This window comes from Callionymus lyra, chromosome 14 (genome assembly GCF_982586985.1).
Source record: "Callionymus lyra chromosome 14, fCalLyr1.hap1.1, whole genome shotgun sequence".
NCBI classification, from domain to species: domain Eukaryota; kingdom Metazoa; phylum Chordata; class Actinopteri; order Syngnathiformes; family Callionymidae; genus Callionymus; species Callionymus lyra.
The window spans coordinates 12,098,115-12,112,985 of NC_141831.1; the positions used below are offsets into that span (position 1 = coordinate 12,098,115).

The 14,871-nt window shown below is 36.1% G+C and overlaps 1 protein-coding gene across 10 annotated transcripts in view; it reads right to left on the reverse strand.

Annotated features, from left to right (window-relative positions):
- Nucleotides 1–2,027: 2,027 nt before the first annotated feature.
- msi2b (musashi RNA-binding protein 2b) overlaps nucleotides 2,028–14,871 on the reverse strand; it is a 392,013-nt gene continuing 379,169 nt past the window's right edge. For 4 of the 10 annotated variants that reach the window (XM_087806757.1, XM_087806752.1, XM_087806761.1 and 1 more), the window contains 3 exons: nucleotides 11,590–11,744; nucleotides 5,418–5,489; nucleotides 2,028–2,910 (listed from right to left, as the gene is read on the reverse strand). In XM_087806757.1, the coding sequence (XP_087662883.1) occupies nucleotides 5,448–5,489; nucleotides 11,590–11,744 (197 nt within the window). In that variant the 3' untranslated portion in view covers nucleotides 2,028–2,910; nucleotides 5,418–5,447. The remainder of the gene's footprint in view (nucleotides 2,911–5,417; nucleotides 5,490–11,589; nucleotides 11,745–14,871) is intronic. The other 6 variants (XM_087806755.1, XM_087806751.1, XM_087806760.1 and 3 more) reach the window with 3 other exon arrangements.

Genomic DNA, 14,871 nt, shown 5'->3' on the forward strand with positions numbered 1-14,871 from the left:
TTTGGGGGGGCAGGGGGGGGGGGGGTCTGATCCTTGTGTACCAACAATCCCATCTGACAGCCACTGTTTTCCTAAACGAGAGCTTTGGTTCGCTGACACCATTGTGAGCAACGGAAAACACACATGGGGTTTAGGGGGGTGGGGGGGGTTGGTAGGGTCAAAGGTTAAATCACAAACAAAACAAAAAAAATCCTCGGTGAGAAGAACGTCTAAATCTTGACTGATCCTAAAAAACCCACTAAGTCACTACAAGTATCATATCGATGAGTCCTATAGAACATCTAAGTACAGGAGATAGAAAAAGAGCGCGGGAGGGGGCGGGGCTTAATATGAGGGTGGGTGTCGTGGGGGGGCGGGAGGTCGTGGGGGGGGGACAACAAAGAGCACTACACTGGTATCAAAGACAGCACTCTGTTTACAAGGTAACTGTGAGTTCTTCACACACGGATGGAACACGGGATGATGAACAGAAGACGGGGATGGAGAGAGAAAGCAATGGATGCACAGTACAGTTTAATACTATATTACAATTATTCATATAGAAACCACAAAGTATCAATAAAATTTTGGATTAGACTTGATATCAGCAAAGAAGCATCTTTGTGTTTTTTTGTATTTTTTTTTCTTTTTTTGACATTTTCTTCAACATTTTTGAACATGACAAGGATTTTTTTGTCCTTTTTTTTTTCTTTTTTCAAAGTTATTACTTCAACACACTTTTCATATAATCCAGCATATTTCTTTACCTGGTCGTTTCAGAAATGGTTCACAAAAAAATAATAAAAATGAAACAACAGTGTTTTTTTTTTGTGTGTGTTTTTTTTCCCTCCAGAATACACAACATTCGCGCAATCAGTGACTTTTCTTTCGTAGAAAAAAAAAAGAAAAAAGTTGTGTTACCATTATTCCATTTTTCAGTTGTGTGTTTTACTCAAACGCGAAAAAGAGGCTACGTTCACAATCCACCTCCATTTTGAATTTGGGTTGCGATTCAATCAACAAATAAAAACAACAAAAACAAACAGAATTACATTTAGAAATAAAGATGAAAAAATAACATTTCTGTGTGAGCCTTTTTATAAAATGTTAGCAACAAGCTAGTTAGCGTTACACGCGTACATTTATCGACCCTGTCAGGATGAAACGCTGGACAATAAATAAAGTTTTACAAAACAACTCATTTTTGCTCGTCATTTAAACGAAAGTCAGGAAATCTTTAAGACCTCAAAGTATCTAATTATCGTAAATGTGCACAAACTAGGTTAAAAATAAAAAAAGCTTGATCTAAATATTTCCGTACAACAAAGGAAATAAATTTGCTTTATATGTAGAAAAAAAAACAATAAACATCAACAATCAGAGCACGATATTTACGCCGATAAATCGCTGGGCAGCTTTTTTCGTGAATACAAATCTGAAGCCAAAGAATCAAGTGAACGTAGCCAAAGTTCCATAAATACTCTCTTCATCATTTATGTTCCAAGAAAAAAAAAAAACAGAAAAAAAAACTTCATACTATCCCAAAGCACAGGGCCGTTTTCTTACAAAAGCCGACATGTACATGTGCAAATAGGAAGTGGCCTGTACTCGACTACTCACAGTGCAATGATAAATCGCTGCGTCACCGTTCAGTGTTTTTCTTTTTTTTTTTTTTCTCTCTTTTTTTTTTTTTTTTTAAATCCTTGTTGAATAAATTAAAACCTGCCGTCGATTCCGACAATCTGGCGGCTCGAGGTATGATATCAAAAACTTTCCGTCATCGAGCAGTACATCAAGAATATCCGAAAAGGATTTCGGGAACAAGCAGGATGAAACAAACCATAAAAAAAAAACAAAAAAAAAAACAAGATCGTCTGGAGTAGAAAAGTGTCGGGATGCACCGGAAAAAACTGCTTTTACATCTAAGTACAGTGTGCTTTGGATTCATTTTTTCTTTTTAAATCTCTTGCTTTGAAATGATAGCGATACTTGTACAGTTAGACAAAAAGATACCAATTTGCTTTTTTTTTTCTCCTTCGTAATATATATTTCTTAAAACAGTGTTGACTGCAAATTTGCTGGTATGACACTTGAAAAATTATTCAGCTGGAGTATTTACAGAGCGTGTGTTCAATGTTTTCCAGCAGGAAAAAGGTAGAATAATAAGTGTTTACAGCTTCTTTTTTTTTCTTCTTCTTCTTCTATTCACACGCTAGTTTCTTTGACACACCACCACAAAAATATGCTATTCTCTCACTGAGTGGGTTATATGCAGTGACTTGGAATAATATGTACAGCTACATTTCATTTTCTCAAGTTTCAATTCACGATAATATGAAATTTTTGTTATAGCATATATTTATATATATTTATATATACTTCTAAACAACAAATAAACGACACTTATAAAAAAGGACCGTAAAAATATTGAAGTCCTCTTTGTATTGCCCCAAAAATAGGTCATTATGGTTAACAATGAGACGTCACAAGAAATAAAAACAGCTACTAAAGATTTATTACTTCGATACCTTCAAATTTTGACTCTTTTTTTCTCCAAATCGTCCCAACGCGGGACTTTTTTTTTTTTAAAACTTCATCTGAGCGGAGGTTTTTTCTCCGGAAAAAACCCACAATATCATCGGAGAAAAGAATTCAAATCATTAACAAAAAAAAAAAGAGGAAAGAGTCGTGATGAACCAAACCAAGGGAGTAATAGGAGGTTTGGAATATAGTACAGCAGTTCTTTTTCTGAGATGACTTAACGTGTTCTTTTCTCCGTCGGCCGTTTTTTTTCCAGACCGTCCCTCGATTTTTTTATTTTATTTTTTGCCTCGGCGACGCTGTAGTGCTTGAAGGTTGGAAAGCGTCACCTGCACACAAAGCCAATTAGAAACTCCGCCCCGACTTCCCCGGACCGCCAGACAGACTCTGCTGGGGGACAAACAAGAAGGAGGAAGGAAACGTTAGCTCAGGAATCATGGAAGAAACAGAGGCTGGATTCCCAAATGGTTCACTTGAGGACTCTGGAAGGACCCTGCAGGGTTCAGGGGTGTTTGAATGTGAACCCCTCGGGGGATCGAGAGGTTCTCGGCTGAGTCTTTTATGATTGTTCCCGAATGAAGGGAATGAAAGGAATAGTTTCTAAGTAAAACAACGAGATTGAAAAAGTCTTCCTGTTCACTTTACATATCTTCTTTATATTTATACTATTAAAAAAATATATATATGTATATCAGGGGTGTGAGAAAATACCAATACATTTAAATTTGGCGATATTTATTTTCACAATACTGAATATTCAACAGCAATGTATCAGTTTTCTTTTTTTCCAAAACGTTTATTTTGAGTTTTTGCTCTCAAACCATGTTTTATTTCTATAAAAAGTTTTTTTGGTTTTGTTTTATAATTCAATAAAGTTTGTATAAAATAAATATACACAGAACAGAAAAACAAGGCAAGAAAATAATTAACCTAAATATGCCAATTAAATATTTCCGCTTTCAAATTATATATACATCTTATATATTAAATTATTTATTAAATTATATATATATCTTAAGACGTTTTTATTTGTTCAGGTTTTTCCTTGATTTTCTCTTGTTGTGTTCTCAGTATTATCTTGGCCTTTAAAGTATATACTTTATTGAATATTGTTTTGATTGTTTAAGCGCTTTGTGACCCTGGTCTGGAAAAGCGATATACAAATAAAAATGACTTACTTACTTTTATTTACAATTTCCATGCAAATATTCAAGGCAGTTGTTAATCTTTGTGTGGAAATTAAACTTTCTAGCCGGAGTTATTACGTCCTCCGCAGCTAAAGAAACAACGGAATCCAGGTGACTGAGGACGAGAGGATACGGTCGAGTCCAGCAGCTTTTAAAGCTGATGTTTAGACCTATTTTGGTTTCAAAACAAATTAAAGCAGTTACGACTTCGTCAAGAGTCATTTGGTCTGTAAATTCAGCAAAATCAGAGTCAAGTACTCGACAATACTACAGATTTTACCTTGTTACTACATTATCACTATATATCGTAACGGCCTTGTATAATGATACGTATTACACCCCCAGTGTATCCTGTCAGTACACATGACTATTTTTTCGACTTTTCAATCTTCATCATTTGAAGATGATGAACCATTTTTCGTTGTCCGGGTCTCAGGGCTCTCCCGGTGACCAGGTGTTTCATTTGGGATTCAGCCTTAGAACACAGTTTTTTTGACACAGACAAAAAAAAGAAAGAAAAAAGAACATGCATGTTTGTGTTTGCCGTCCCACAATATGACATTAATGTTGTTAAATGAATTATTCGTGAGTGACCCAAACCCTGAAGGCAACACGATGACACAAATATCAATTATTCATCCTGATAACTGATTTATATTCTTGATTCAGAAGCTCATGTATTCCAAGAAAATCATTATTCGTTTTCTTTGTACTCTCTCCATTTTCCTGAAACATTTCCCCCCTCAATTAACCCTATATTACATATGTTTTATATTATTTAATGATCAATATTTAACATTTTTGAGGTTGAATATAGTTTATTAAATCACTTAACTATATCAATACTTTATGATCATTTTATATTTACACATTAAAGACATATTTATAGTCTATAATAATACATTATTTTTGGCAGTGGATTGAAATAGGCCGAGTAATGTGACCTTAAAATAACTTTAAAAAATGATTTACATTTTTTTTTCCATGTCATTTTTAAAAAAATGTTGCCAATGAAAATGTCCCTAATTCTGGACAAATAAAGGATTGTCTTGAAAGGGTTTTTCTCAGGATTTGAAAAATAAGTGAGTAAGTGTTCAACTGGGTCATCTTAAGAAAACCCAAAAAATCATATATATGTAAAAATATACGGTCAATTTGGGAATTAAACGTATGTTAAAAAAAAAATCAAATTTTCACTGTAATTAAAACTCCTTTAATATCAGAAATTAAATGTTTTTTTATTTAATTGTAAATTAAAAGAGTTTAGAATATTTTATTTGAAATATAAAAAATGTAAGGGGGCGGTAAATTTCAACCTGAAACTTTTTATAATCCTCAAATACTCTAAAATGCACAAACAAACATGGCTAACGGCTCGTTTTTTAAAGAAAAATCTTCTCATGAATTGATCTTCTCAGATACATCTCCAACAGACGCACAACACAGTCACACCAGCCTGTCACACAACGACGAACATCTAAACAACGAGAGTGAGAAGATGTCAATAATGAAAACATGACCGAACAGGCAGTAAAGTGTGAGAGTTTTTCCCCTCCGAAATAATAAAAATCACACTTGACGGATGTGTTCGTCTTTGTGTTGGCGCTCACACTTTCACCGCCTGCTCCGTCGTCGCACGACGACAAATCATGCGGCAGGGAACACACAGATTAGACGAGAGAGTGAAGCACAGTAAATAAAATGCAATACCTCTGATGAGATGGCAAACCGGCCACCTGTTCAATGGTATCCATTTGTAAAAGCTGTCGCAATCAACGGGCCCTAAAAGTGTAGAGTTAGTGCGTTTGTCAGTAGCAATTCAAGGACATAAAAAGCGAGTATCACATCAACCCTCGTCAACTAGAATCAACGCTTGGCAAATCAGTCTGGATCAGTAGCGGCGGAGCAGATGCTTGTCGCACACATGATTTATTGAGCTCGCCATTATCGCCGGAAAACAATTTAGTATTAATTATGCAGCTTTTGTTGTTTCTACAGATTCACAAAAAGGTCAAACAATGCAATCCTTTTTCGTCAGGAAGTGCACGCTCAGCGTTTTTGTCGTCCGGGATTCCACGAGTACATCTGGAGATTCTTGTCGGATCATCGTTTTGATTGGATTTTTTGGTTATCGTCGTCAAATCGTGCGCGCCGTTACATCGTCTTAAGATTAATATCATGAGACACAACAAGTGTTTTTTATTCATTTTAATCACTCATTTAATTTGATTAAAAGTCTGAATATTTTACTCTAAGTTGAGTCGAAGAAACTAAGAATTTGAGTGTTTTCAACACAAGAAACCAACCTTTTTTTTCAGCAAAACTAACATCACGATAACAAAAAAAATCATATTATTATAGATGTTGTGATTTTAACCATGTTGAACTAATAGTCTATGACACTGGTGGGCAATTTCCTCAGGGGCCAAATGACTGTCAAAAATGTCATTTAATGTAAAAATAAACAAGGCAAGTAAGAGAAGAAAGATAAACATAAAATAATAAATATGCCAATTAAATATTTATTAACTTATTGTAAAAAAGGGACAGATAAAAAAACATTTATTTTTTCCTAATACAATCTCTATATGTAATGAATATATATTGTTAACAGGTAAGAAAGTAACATTTTTAAATAAATAATGTTTTTCTTTACTTTTTTTTTAGATTTTAAGGATCAATGGAGATAAATATACAATATTGAATGAGGGTTAAAAATCAGAAACAAATGAGAACATTTAAAAAAAAATAAAAACTGGTTTTACATTTAGACTTAATACAATAATTAATACTATATACATGTTTTATGTGTCAAAAAATGTCCTACATGTTCTACTCTGACCTCATTAGGGCCAGATAAGGGCCCCACTCTGACTATGACTGGGAAGTAACATTTGTTTATCATGGAAAGTTTTTTTTTAAAATGTTTTCTAACATGTTTTCACTGTGTATCTGTGGTTAATTTGTTACTTTAGATTAATTTAATTTAATTTATTTGTCCTACACTAAACTATTAATCATAGCCTGCCCTAAGCTACTGAACACACGATGGTCAGTAAAACGCGGTTAAAGTTTACTTTTAAACGGAACAACTTGTAAAGGTTTGATCAACGTAAATAAAGACACGTTTAGTCTAGATTTTACTATCATTGATTTTGCGTCATATTGTCAATAAAAGTCATGTCAATAGCATTAGCATGACTAGTGTTTTCACGATAAATCTTTATACTTTTTGCTGACGAAACTGTCAAGTGAAGACTGTGGAATAAATATATTTATATATATGATGATTATCCAACTTAACTCGGATAGAGATTACGTTTTGGTTTCTTTATTTCGATCATCATTAGCCGTTTATATTTGCTACAGATCAGAGCAGATTGTTTTGTATTAATCCAAACACATACGATGGATTACTGATAAAAGAAACACATTTCTAAACCGGAATGGGAATAAAAAGTTACAAATAAAGTTTAATTTTTCCACGACTTGATCTGAACGTACGTTAGCATGACTAGCATTAGCATGTTTGTCAATGAATTTGGGACCAGTTTTTTAAAAACAGTTAGTGAAGCTATTTTAAGAGCTAAAACGCTCACGATAAAGACCAAGACTTTAAGATTCACACTTCCTGGTGTGTTGCTCAATAATCGTGGGAGCTTGACGGCGGCTTTTGAACTCAAAAAGAAAAACAGTGAACAAAAGCACTTTGACCGGCGATGATCTGTCCTTTTATCACTTCCATCGACTAATTGCTCCGTAATTGACTGTCATGTGAAAACGTCGGACGCCTTCTTTACGGCGTCTGTTTTTGATTTCGGGATTAACACGAGCAGTCGTGCGAGAGACAAAAAAAAAAGCAGTCGATCTGAAGTCGCGACACGCCGCCGCCCCGACATGCGCTCGGCTTTCCTCTCGTACGAGGTGAATTATAAAGCGCGTTTTTAGTTCTGATTCATTTGCTATTTTAATGTAGTGAACAGAGAGATCATCTCGCCGAGAGCGGTGTCAGAGGGCCCATCACCTCGCCGCTTTACAGCGCGCCGTTTGATTCAGCGGGTGATTCTGAAGAGGCAATTTAGTTCAGTACCACTGGCGCCGTTTGACATTCCGCCGGAGAATCGCTAGGACTCTCGACGATATCAGGTAAAAAAAAACGGATCCGTGCGGCTCGTAAAATGAGCTTCCGACCGAATTAAAAAAAGAAAACACATGTAGACGCCGCGACGAGGCGGCGACAAATTGTATCTGTCGGTGAATCTGCTTTGAAACGGAGCCAGTCGGGGTCGTTCGCACTAAATATTTGCTTTGAGCAGATTAATGGCCGACGGCCAGCGACTCCACAACAATTAATGAGAGAAGCTTTGTGAGCGAGCGAAACGGCACAAATGCCTTTTTTCCACTCCAGATTGAAGACTATAAATCAATCAGATTCGGATCCTGCAAAAACATCGAATTAATGCCGAGAGTGACTTTGCATATAAGCTGTGAAGATCTAATCGGTTCGGGCCATAAACGCTTCTTCTTCTCTTGTATTCAGCTCAGTGTTTGTTTCTTTAAAGCTGCATGTGGCTTAAAGTCCATAAATATTGTGTCAGAACAGTGTAACTGCAATGTAGTTACGCCTCTGTTGCGCAGTTGTCACATATCACATGGACTAAAGGCCCTCAGTTTCTCATTTGATCCTTCTGGTATCTTAAAAAAGTCTGTCAGTACTTAAGCTGCCTTTGACCCGTTGCTTTAAAGCAGCACTACGTAACATTTTACGGCGTTTGTATTCAACGTATGTTTCTGGAACAGTCTTTCAAGTTGTTCATTTAGTTCTGTTCAAACTGCGTTTTACAATGTTTGCAGTGAGCAAATGCTGTTCTACAACTCATTAAAATTAAATTGAAATACCGGATATAAAAGATGTTAAGTAAATATATAAGTAAGGACTTACATTTTGATGCTGCTTTTAATTTCATCTTTTCTATGATGATTTTTACTTTTGAAAAGTCTCTCTAGTTACTATTTCAATGTTGTTCCAAGTTCTGGAGAGTTGTGGAGACGGTGGTTGCGTTCGTTTTTTCTTAAAGTTGAGGACTTTTTCAAACTTCCAGGAAGAGAAAACTAACCCAACAAAAGACCCTTTTTCCTCATCTCCAGAGTTTGTGGCAGCCGCATTTGAGACACTTCGGTTTTCAAGACAGTTTTAGACTTTTGCAAAAACACTATTATAACAGCAGGGGGAGTCGGAAACTTCCGTAGTGCTACTTGATTTTTTTGAGTGTTAACTTTAAACCACACCATGCCTTTTTTTGTTGAAAAATATGACATTTAAAAAAAAACATTTTTCTCTAAACCCTAAAAAAACTAAAAATTTGCTCAAAAATGTCCTGAAGAAATATTGTTAGCGAACACAGTTGGATGAATCGTTAAAATTAGAAATGTTTTAAGGACTGAACTTTTGTTCTTATTTCACAAATTGTATTCAAACAGTGTGTATAGTTATTATTTTAATGCTGTTCAAACTGCGGAGACGGTGGTTGCATTTATTTCTTTAATTGTCGAAGACACTTCAGTTTTCTCGACTCTTGCAATTACACTGCTCTAACAGTGGAGGGAGCCAGAAACAATGTTCCAAAATCCTACTTTAACTTAACTTGATTGTGAACCCTTATTGCACATTTTACATTTCTCGCTAATCCCTGATTAAAACAAAACAAAAACAATACATACTCAAAAATGAATTGTGAGCGAGCACGATTGTACGACTCATTAAAATATAATTAAAATATGCATTACAGAACACGTTACAGGGCTGCGGTACGTTTTTTTTTCACTTTGGCAACATCCACGTCAACCACGGCTACTTAGCTTATGCTACTTAAACTGTGATTCACATTTTCTGCTCCACGTATAATTTGCAACACGCCGCTATTATGGCTAAATGTGCTAAATGAGCCAAGTGTTAATTTTAATTGGGCAGCACATTACTTTAAGGGTGATATTAAGCTTCGGGCTTTTTTTTTTTTCCGCACGCAGATCATCCGCGTGTTCAGGGGCAGATTTAGTTTGAAACATTTCCGTTTTTCTCTCGCTAGCGAGCGATGGTAGTTGGAAGCGTCTTCATGGTTCTAACAGGCTCTTCACTATCAGTCAGTCAGCAGTTGTTATTTTTCTTAACCTACAAACACGTCAATCACTCGAATCATGTGAAATAACGCGGTGAGCTCACGCGCCGCCGGGAGTCACGGAATCCCGTTCTTAACAAGGCTTATGTTGTCGGAGGAGTTTATCCCCAAAAAAGCCCCGAACCTCCCCCGATTTCTATTTTTTTCATAGATTTTTTTTTAAATTCTCGACAAATTTTGTGTTGCATAAGCAATTTTGTACTATATTATTACTAAACTATCTTGAGAGACTCATTAACCCTTGTGTCATCTCAGGGTCAAGGTGACCCGAACAAATGAGTTTGTGGTATCCCTTGTGTTGTCTCCGGGTTGCCCTCTTGTATATGTATTTCTGGAAGCCATGGAGGTCGTTCACCTTGACCCAGAGACAACGCAAGGGATACGACAAACACATTTGTTTTCAGGCCTACGGGTCACCTTGACCCTCAGGTTTCAAGAAGAATTCAATGGAGAACAATGGAAAAACAAGTCATACAGAGCAGCCTGGTTGTTTAAAAAAACATATTTTGTAGCTGATGATTTAGAATAATAAGAGCGAGCATCAGACTTTAACAGGTTAAAAGACTCGATAATGAGCCCAGATGTTTCGCTCAAGTATTTTTTTCCCCGTTTTCCACTACGATATCTCCGCTGAAATACATATATATTTTATAACAAACCAATACATTTCCAGCACATGTTTTTTATAAACGTGATAAGTAAAACATATTTTTATTGAGACCACACCAGGAGCCGTAAATCTTTGATATCCAGAGCTACAATTCTTCACTCATGTTCCAGACGCCCCACGAAGATGGATAAAATCTCATCGACCATCAGACGATTCAGTGTTTTGAGGTACGAGTGCCAAACGTTTGGAATTCTTCCCCTTCGCCTTGTTTAGCTTAACAGAGTGGATTGTTTTTTTTATTCTTTCTTCAACTATTTTCCGATCTTTCATCCTCTCCTCGATGGAAGTATATCAGTGCCATCAGAATGTTTACTAACTGTAATAAAAACTCATTTTTTTATACATAGTTCTTATTCCAATAATTAAAAAGTACATTTTTTAATTAAATATTTTTAAATCCGTCTTTAAAGTGTGGTATTGTCTGGTGGCACTATTCTACCTACATTTTTTATATTGAATTAAAAAGGTAAGAAATTAAAAATAATATTGAATTTAGAAAAAAAAAGAAAAAAGAATGTCGAACTCTAGCTTCATTATAGAATCTATTTGAGTTTTGTATATTATTTGGGTAAAATAAAAATTAAACCCTTAAATGTGTAAATTATTCAATTTAATTATAAAAAAATATATAAGAATTCAAGACTTAGAATTGAGAAACTATTGAATTAAATGATTAGATAAAAACAATTTAACCTCTATTATTAAAAATAAATAAATTCAAAGCTTGAAATCAACAACATTTAGATAAAATTAAATCTGAAATGTGAAATATTAGCTGAAGCTAACTACTTTCTTAAATGTATGTTTGTAGTGACTTTCATAATTTTTAAAAAGTTTTAAAGATAAGATTTTAATACAGAAATGTGTGCGACCACGTTGTCTTTTTAGTTAAGCAAAAATAAAAAGAAGCGTAATGATTAGTCCAAAGCTTCTCTTGAATCAAGTCAACATTTGAAGTGGGTCATTCGAGCTAAACGCTTTTAGCGACCCCACGTTAGTAACCGACAGAAGTCCCCGATCAGACGGGAGCACTCACAGTGATGCTGGGTCCGAAACCGGATCCGGGCTGAGGGCTAGCAGCGCTGATGTAGTTGCCCACGGCCGAGTCCTGGCTGCTGGGTCCGTACAGATCCGCCACGGGTCCGGGACTGTTGGCCCCGGGGAACCCGCCGGGCCTTGAGGGGTTGGTGCCTGTTGCAGAAAAACACAGAGCAGAGGACGCTCAGAACCGGGGCGACCCAAGACGGACGCATGGACTGGATTCGAACTATTTATCATTTATTTTAAAGTGTTTTAGCGAATCCAGTATGACGTCCTCTCGTGGAAGTCATGCGTGACGATCGTGCACGAGACGAAAAACAAACACTTTGTCGCTACATGCCAACAAACACAAGCCATGCAGAAGAAAGAGAGCCTTTGCTTTTGTTAGATCCTAACTATATCTCTAAAAGAAAATAGCTGTGAGACAAGAAAAAGAGGCATAAAGTGAAGATATAAAAAAAAAAAAAAACCTTGACCCGAGGTCTTGAGCAGGTTGGAGCTCGGGAGGATAAAATAAAACACGGCTTACCACCTTTCGCCCCTGTGAGCAACCCAGACTAATAAAATGTCTTAACAAATACAGATACCTACTAAAGGCCAATAACGCCGGCATCAGAGATGGGAAAAAAAAAAAAAACAGTCAGGGGAGGAAGAAAAATGTGAATATCTGAGCAGCAATCTCGTCTGCTGTCAGCCCAAGCGTAACCCTCGCGCTCACCCTCGCCGAGACAGATGGTGCAGGAATATAACCTGTACGGCTGCATTAGGAAGACAAAGCGGCGCCGGTGAAATGCTTGATCTTGTGTGTGGGTATGAGCTCATGACGCCCCCGAGAGGGAAACGTTGTGTAGATTACATCCGCTAATGCTCACATCCGAAGGGCCGTGACGCCTCTATCAGCGCAAGGTATCTGAGAAAACATCCCTGAAAATACAACGACAAAATAAGTCCAAAAACTACTGGACTTCGCTGCTTTGACTGGAACAGCCGGCAGCTCCTTCTCTTATCTCCACCTCACAGACTCCCTTATTATATAATTACAGACTTTTATAATAAGGGGCCAATTCTTGTGTAAAAGTGGCAAAACCTTTTTTTTTACCAGCCATTTTTTCTGGCGGAAAATAAAGGGCCCTGTGTTTGTTTTCCATTATATCACTGACTACTTCGCGGCCGTTCATTTAGTGATTTCTCTTTTAGAAAAACATGGCAGCCGGCACTGATTCATGGTCGGGGAATTGTGCGAAAAGACAGATTTGATTTAGAGTAACTAAACAAGTGGAGAGGAGGCTCAAGGATATACCTCAGCGGCAGGAGAAAACGAGGAACAGAAAATGAACACCGTTGGGCTCTCGTTGTAAAGATAGATTTTATGCTCAAATAAACTGTCAGGACAGAAACTTAATATAGACCCTGATCAAAAGGTAAACTGTGCCTTGCCAACAGAAAATTAAACCTTTTTTTAAGGACTAAAGTTGACATCTGAACTCCACTTCTTCAATATTACAGTGAGGTATAACAATTTTTAAGTTAGCTAACATTAATGTCTGTTAAACTTTGCTTAAAGTCAGCAAACATTAGCGTTTGTTAAGCTTAGCTGACAATACTGTTTGTTTACGTCAGAAAACATCAGTATTTGTTAGACTTTGTTACCTATAACATTTGTTAAAGTCAGTCAACATCAGCGTTTGTTAAACTAAGCTCACTATAATGTTTTCTTAAGTCAGCTAACATTAGCTATTTTTAAACTTGGCTAACTATAATGTTTTGTAAAGTCAGCTAACATTGGCCTTCTTTGAAAGTTATCTAACAATAATGTTTGTTTAAGCCAGCTAACATTAGCGTTTGTAAAACTAAGCTCACTATAATGTTTTGTTAAGTCAGCTAACATTAGCCTTTTTTGAACGTTATCTAACAATAATGTTTGTTTAAGCCAGCTAACATTAGTATTTTTTAAACTAAGCTCACTATAACGTTTCATTAAGTCAGCTTACATTAGCGATTTAAACATGGCTAACTAAAATGTTGTGTAAAGTCAGCTAACCTTAGCCTATATTAAACTTAGCTAACAATAACGTTTGTTAAAGTCAGAAAACAGTAGTCTTTGTTTAACTAAGCTCACGATAACGTTTCGTTAAGTCAGCTAACATTAGCGATTTAAACATGGCTAACTATAATGTTGTGTAAAGTCAGCTAACGTTAGCCTTATTTAAACTCAGCTAACATTAGTATTTGTTAAACTAAGCTCACTATAACTTTTCGCTAAGTCAGCTAAGATGAGTGTTTTAAACATGGCTCACTACAATGTTGTGTAAAGTCAGCTAACGTTAGCCTTATTTAAACTTAGCTAACAATAGTGTTTGTTAAAGTCAGCCAACATTAGCTTTTTTTAAACTGAGCTAACAATCATGTTAGTTAGAGTCAGCAGGCATTAGCCTTTATTAGACTTGAATGAAATTAAATTCAATAATATTGTTATTGTAATGTTGTGAAATGTCAATATTATCTGGCTCTACTTTTTTTTTTTTTTACCATTAAAATGTCTTTTTTTTTTTTAAATTAATTTCTGTCAGTATTATTTCGGGTCTTAAGTTTTTCCATTATGAAATAATTTGTGTTATTTTCGGTCTGTATTATTTTGGGTCTCATTTTTCCCGGTGTAAAAAACTTGGTGTATGTTCTGTCAGTAGTTATGGAAACATAGGTTTGTATCAATAAAATAATAGAAATAGTATCTTTCCTGCACTTTCACTCTTGCCGCACTTACCATGTGCAAACATCCAATATCTGCATCACTGACTGATGAAAAATACTACATTTAAAAACCTCTATTCTTCAACCGGCATTGCTTGAATTAAGAGTGTTTTGACAAGCCGGCGTTTCAAAGCCTCATAAATTCACGAGAAATTTTTCGCTGCTTGGAAAACATGAAGGTGAGCTTCCCTCCGAGGAAGCAACACAAAGACCGTTCCTGCCTTGTCAGCGGCTTTTTTCGCGCTACAATCATCAAATCTTGAGACAACTGTGCTGATTTATGCATCCAATGATGTTGAGAAGTGAGTAATCTCACTGCTGCCATGTCGGTGTCTATGAAACAACTGTTTAATAGATCTAGAGGGGGATTGTGGGAGAATGCCTAGGGGGGCGGGGGGGGGGGGGGTGTCACACTTATACACCAATATAAAACAACAGGCTTCCCAAAAAAAAAAAAAACACCGTTCACATGCCATCTGTGTCTCTGTTGGTGTGTTTTTTTTCTGCTGTTTGTTGCAGTTTTTTT